This window comes from Babylonia areolata, chromosome 23 (genome assembly GCF_041734735.1).
Source record: "Babylonia areolata isolate BAREFJ2019XMU chromosome 23, ASM4173473v1, whole genome shotgun sequence".
Taxonomy (NCBI): domain Eukaryota; kingdom Metazoa; phylum Mollusca; class Gastropoda; order Neogastropoda; family Buccinidae; genus Babylonia; species Babylonia areolata.
In genome coordinates this window covers 47,905,939-47,910,938 of record NC_134898.1, presented here as the reverse complement: position 1 = coordinate 47,910,938, position 5,000 = coordinate 47,905,939, and the positions used below count along the sequence as shown (strand labels likewise).

The window sequence follows — 5,000 nt, the reverse complement described above, 5'->3', positions numbered from 1 at the left end:
TTATTTCAGAAGCTAGCTAGATTTACGTAGAAAGAATACCAATACTTAGTTTTCCCTTCGGTTACCAGTTGATAGGAGTGTGGAATAAGAGATTAAAATTTGCTTGGTTTGGTTAGTAGCCAGATGGTCGTCTTGAAAGCTGCAGTGGACTAGGTGAAGTGCGTGATTATAGATGTTTGTTGGTGTAAATGTGTGTAAAGGCATGAACGGTTGTGCGTCAGCCCGTGTGAGTGTAGATGAACATATTTTGACTGAGGGAGGGGGGGTTGGGGGGGGGGCTGGGGTGGCGGGTGTGTGTGTGGGGGGGGACTTCTCTGAAGTCCTTGTACTGTCCAGCTCTCCCTAGAGTTTCTTATCACTGATAATGATTATATCACCACTGAGGTCGGGTTCTCTTCTGATCCTACTCACTGCTTGTTGTGGTGGACTTTTTTCTTTTCTTTTTTTTTTTTCTTTTTTCTTTTTTCTAGCTGATCTGGACAATGCCGAAGTGCGGCAGGAGCTGGCTGAAGACTTCCTTCAGGATGGTCAGCAGTTCAGGACGCTGCTGGGAAACGCCAACATGCTGAAAGCCGAACTGGACGCCACTTGTGAGTTGACTTATACAGCTTTCTCCGGCGTTTTGTGTTGTTGTCTTCAGTTTAACGTCTTTCCACTTGAAGTGTTTTGTGTGTGTGTGTGTGTGTGTGTGTGTGTGTGTGTGTGTGTGTGTGTGTGTGTGTGTGTGTGTGTGTGTGTGCGGATGCGCGCGTGCGCGCGCGTATGAAGGGAGGGGAGAATGGGTGATATGTGTGTGTTGTATGCGTGTATATATTAATGTATTTGTACGTGTGTGTGCGCGTGCGTGCTGCCGTATTTGTTTGATGTGTGTGTGTGTGTGTGTGTGTGTGTGTGTGTGTGTGTGTGTGCGCGCGTGCGTGCGTGCGCGCGCGTATGGAAGGGAGGGGAGAATGGGTGATATGTGTGTGTTGTATGCGTGTGTATATTTATGTATTTGTACGTGTGTGTGCGCGTGCGTGCTGCCGTATTTGTTTTATGTGTCCGTGTGTGTGTGTGTGTGTGTGTGTGTGTGTGTGTGTGTGTGTGTGTGTGTGTGTGTGTGCGTGCGTGCGTGCGTGCGTTCTCTGTGCGCAAACAGAGAAATCTGTCATCAGATAGTAATAGACTACCTTTACCTTTTCGCTGATAGGTGGTCAATGGCCTGGTTTGGTTGACAGTTAGCATAAATGACTGACTGATTGATGGATCGGTTACAGGCGACAGGATGACACAGAGGACGGCCTTCCGTCTGCTTCGTGGCTTGTTCAAGGGGATGCATCTGGTCCAACTGGCCGCGACTCGCTTTCACGCACTGGGGAACAAGTTTCTTGACGACTTGGGTGGGTGGACTATTGTTGTGTTGTTTTTGTTTTTGTTGTTTGTGTTGCTGTTGGTGGTGGTATGGTGGTGTGGTGGTGGTGTGGCTGTGTTGCGTGGTGTTGTAGCTGTGTTGTGGTGTGTTGTGTGGTTGTGGTGTGGTGTGGTTGTGGTGTGGTTGTTGTGTGGTGTGGTTGTTGTGTGGTGTGGTGTGGTGTGTTGTGGTGTGGTGTGGTGTGTTTTGTTCTGTGATGTGTTGTGGTGTGTTGTTGTGTGGTGTGGTGTGGTGTTGTAGTTGTGGTGTGGTGTATTGTGGTGTGTTGTTGTAGTTGTGCTGTGGTGTGGTGTGGTGTGGTGTGTTGTGTTGCTGTGTGTTGCGGTGTGGTGTGTTGCAGTGTGGTGCGGTGTGGTGTGTTGCGGTGTGGTGTGTTGCGGTGTGGTGTGGTGTGGTGTGTTGCGCTGTGTTGTGGTGTGGTGTGGTGTGGTGTGGTGCGGTGTGTTGCGATGTGGTGTGGTGTGGTGTGGTGTGTTGCGGTGTGTTGCAGTGTGGTGCGGTGTGGTGTGGTGTGGTGTGGTGTGGTGTGTTGCGGTGTGGTGTGGTGTGTTGGTGTGGTGTGGTGTGGTGTGGTGTGTTGCGGTGTGGTGTGTTGCGGTGTGTTGCGGTGTGTTGTGTTGCGGTGTGTTGCGGTGTGGTGTGGTGTGGTGTGTTGCGGTGTGTTGCGGTGTGGTGTGGTGTGTTGCGGTGTGTTGCGGTGTGTTGTGGTGTGGTGTGTTGCGGTGTGGTGTGGTGTGGTGTGTTGCGGTGTGTTGCGGTGTGGTGTGTTGTGGTGTGGTGTGTTGCGGTGTGTTGCGGTGTGTTGCGGTGTGGTGTGTTGCGGTGTGTTGCGGTGTGGTGTGGTGTGTTGCGGTGTGGTGTGTTGCGGTGTGTTGCGGTGTGTTGCGGTGTGGTGTGGTGTGGTGTGTTGCGGTGTGTTGCGGTGTGTTGCGGTGTGGTGTGGTGTGGTGTGGTGTTGTAGTTGTGCTGTGGTGTGGTGTGATGTTGTGTGGTGTGGTGTGGTGTGGTATAGTATGGTGTGTTTTCTAGTGTGGTGTGGTGTAGTGTGGTGTGTTTTTGTGTATGGTGTGGTGTGGTGTACTGTGGTGTGGTGTAATGTGGTGTGGTTTAATGTGGTGTGGTGTAGTGTGTGATGTTGAGCGGTGCTGTGCGGTGTGGTGTGGTTATGGTGTGATTGTGATGTGGTTGTTGTGTGGTGTGGTTGTGGTGTGGTGTGTTGTGGTGTGGTGTGGTGTGGTGTGGTGTGTTTTGTGGTGTGGTGTGGTGTGGTGTAGTGTAGTGTGGTGTTGTGTGGTGTGGTGTTGTTTGGTGTGGTGTAGTTGTGGTGTGTTGTGGTGTGGTGTGGTGTGGTGTGGTGTGGTGTGATTTGTGATGTGTTGTGGTGTGGTGTGGTGTGGTGTGGTGTTGTAGTTGTGGTGTGGTGTGATTTGTGATGTGGAGTGGTGTGTTGTGGTGTGGTGTTGTAGTTGTGGTGTGGTGTGATGCGGTGTGTTGTGATGTGGTGTGGTGTGATGTGGTGTGGTGTGGTGTGTTGTGGTGTAGTGTGGTGTTGTAGTTGTGGTGTGGTGTGTTGTGGTGTAGTGTGGTGTTGTAGTTGTGGTGTGGTGTGTTGTGGTGTGGTGTGGTGTTGTAGTTGTGATGTGGTGTGGTGTGGTGTGGTATGATGCGGTGTGTTGTGGTGTGGTGTGGTGTGGTGTGGTGTGGTGTAGCTGTGTTGTGTGGTATTGTAGTTGTGGTGTGGTGTGGTGCGGTGTGGTGTGTGATGTTGAGCGGTGCTGTGCGCTGTGTTGAGTTGTTTTGCGTGGCAAGGTTTGGTGTGGAGTGTTGTGTTGCTTTGCGTTTTGTTATCTTGTGTTGTGATGTGTTTATGTTGTGTTGTGTGGTACGGTACGGTGTGGTGAGGTGTGGTGAGGTGTGGTGTTCTGTGGTGTTGCGTTTCGCAGCTTGGGGTTTTGTCGCGGTGTGCTGCTTTAGTTTGCATTGTGTTGTGTTGCGTTGTGTTTTGTTGGGAGAGGTCGGGTTAGATTGGGTCAGTTTATGTTGAGTTGTGTACGGGTTCTTAACAATTGGGTCAGGTTGACGGGCGCAATAACCGAATGGTTAAAGCGTTGGACTTTCAATCTGAGGGTCCCTGGTTCGAATCTCGGTAGCGGCGCCTGGTGGGAAAAGGGTGGAGATTTTTCCCATCTCCCAGGTCAACATAATTATGTGTGCAGACCTGCTAGTGCCTGAACCCCCTTCGTGTGTATACGCAAACAGAAGATCAAATACGCAACGTTAAAGATCCTGTAATCCATGGCAGCGTTCGGTGGGTTATGGCAACAAGAACATACCCAGCACGCACACCCCCGAAAACGGAGTGTGGCTGCCTACATGGCGGGGTAAAAACGGTCATGCACGTAAAAGCCCACTCGTGTACATACGAGTGAACGTAGGAGTTGCAGCCCACGAATGAAGAAGAAGAAGGAGGGTCAGGGTGGTTTGTGTTGGACTGGGCTGGCTTGAGTTTGGTTGCTGTGAGCTGTAAATAATGTGGGCGGTTATATCGGATAGGATTGGACTGAGCCAGTTTATGTTATCTGGGGATGGACTTGTCTGTGCTGGGTTGGGTTGGGGTGGGTTGGGTTGAGTTGAACTGGATCGGGTCGCGTCACTTTGAGTCGGGTTAATTATTCATCATCATCATCATATCTCTCTCTCTCCCCCTCCCTCTCTCTCTCTCTTTCTTTCTTTCTCCCTTACCGTAGCACTGTTTTACTTTTTTGTTTGTTTGTTTGTTTGAATATCTGCACGTTAACATGCATTGCAATGTGATGTTTATGCAAAAAAAAGATAATGTTCACATACCCTTTCATAAGGAGGCCTAGGCAAAAAAAAGGCCAAAACATGAATAAACCATTTTGGAATCTGTGTGTGTGTGTGTGTGTGTGTGTGTGTGTGTGTGTGTGTGTGTGTGTGTGTGTGTGTGTGTGTGTGTGTGTGAAGGGTGGGGGTGGAGGGAGGGGTTCAGGAGGGGGGGGGGGTGTGTAGGGGGTGAGGTGCGTGTGTGAAGGTGTGTGTATTAATGAAAAATCATCATTGTGATTCTTCCAGTCGAGCATGACTCCAGCAGCGTGGACGAGGTGGCGAGGGAGCTGCTGGACCTGATGAAGAAAGAACTGCACGGGAAGATCCGCTAGACAACACATCCCGATCTGGAATCTATGCGAAAGAAAAAACCTGATCTGACCATTCTGACTGAGAAAAAAAAAAAGAAACCTTCGTTATATACAGAGCTTTTATGCAAGAACACGCAACATGTGGAATAAGTACTGTTAAAAAAACAACAACAACTTTAATAGAAACAAAGCCTGGAAAAAAAAAAAAAAAACCTTTTGTTATTTTTCTCTTTCCTTTTGGTTTAGCTTATGTAAGTTTGCTTTGTTGTTGTTGTCGTTGTTTTGTTTGCTTTTGTTTTGGGCGGAGTGTGGGGTTGGGGGGGGGGGGGGGGGGGGGGGTTAGGGGGAGGAGTAAGGCATGAGATATTCATTGTATTTACGGCGTCATTAAGACAATCATTGAGATGCTGTATATGGCTTAAAGGAAAGTC

General features: G+C 49.5%; 1 protein-coding gene across 1 annotated transcript in view; it reads left to right on the top strand.

Moving 5' to 3' along the window:
• LOC143297991 (uncharacterized) overlaps window positions 1-4,894 on the top strand; it is a 26,600-nt gene extending 21,706 nt beyond the window's left edge. Inside the window, exons 14-16 of the mRNA XM_076610629.1 lie at window positions 471-590; window positions 1,257-1,379; window positions 4,505-4,894. Of these exons, the coding sequence (XP_076466744.1) occupies window positions 471-590; window positions 1,257-1,379; window positions 4,505-4,590 (329 nt within the window). The 3' untranslated portion in view covers window positions 4,591-4,894. The remainder of the gene's footprint in view (window positions 1-470; window positions 591-1,256; window positions 1,380-4,504) is intronic.
• Window positions 4,895-5,000: the final 106 nt, after the last annotated feature.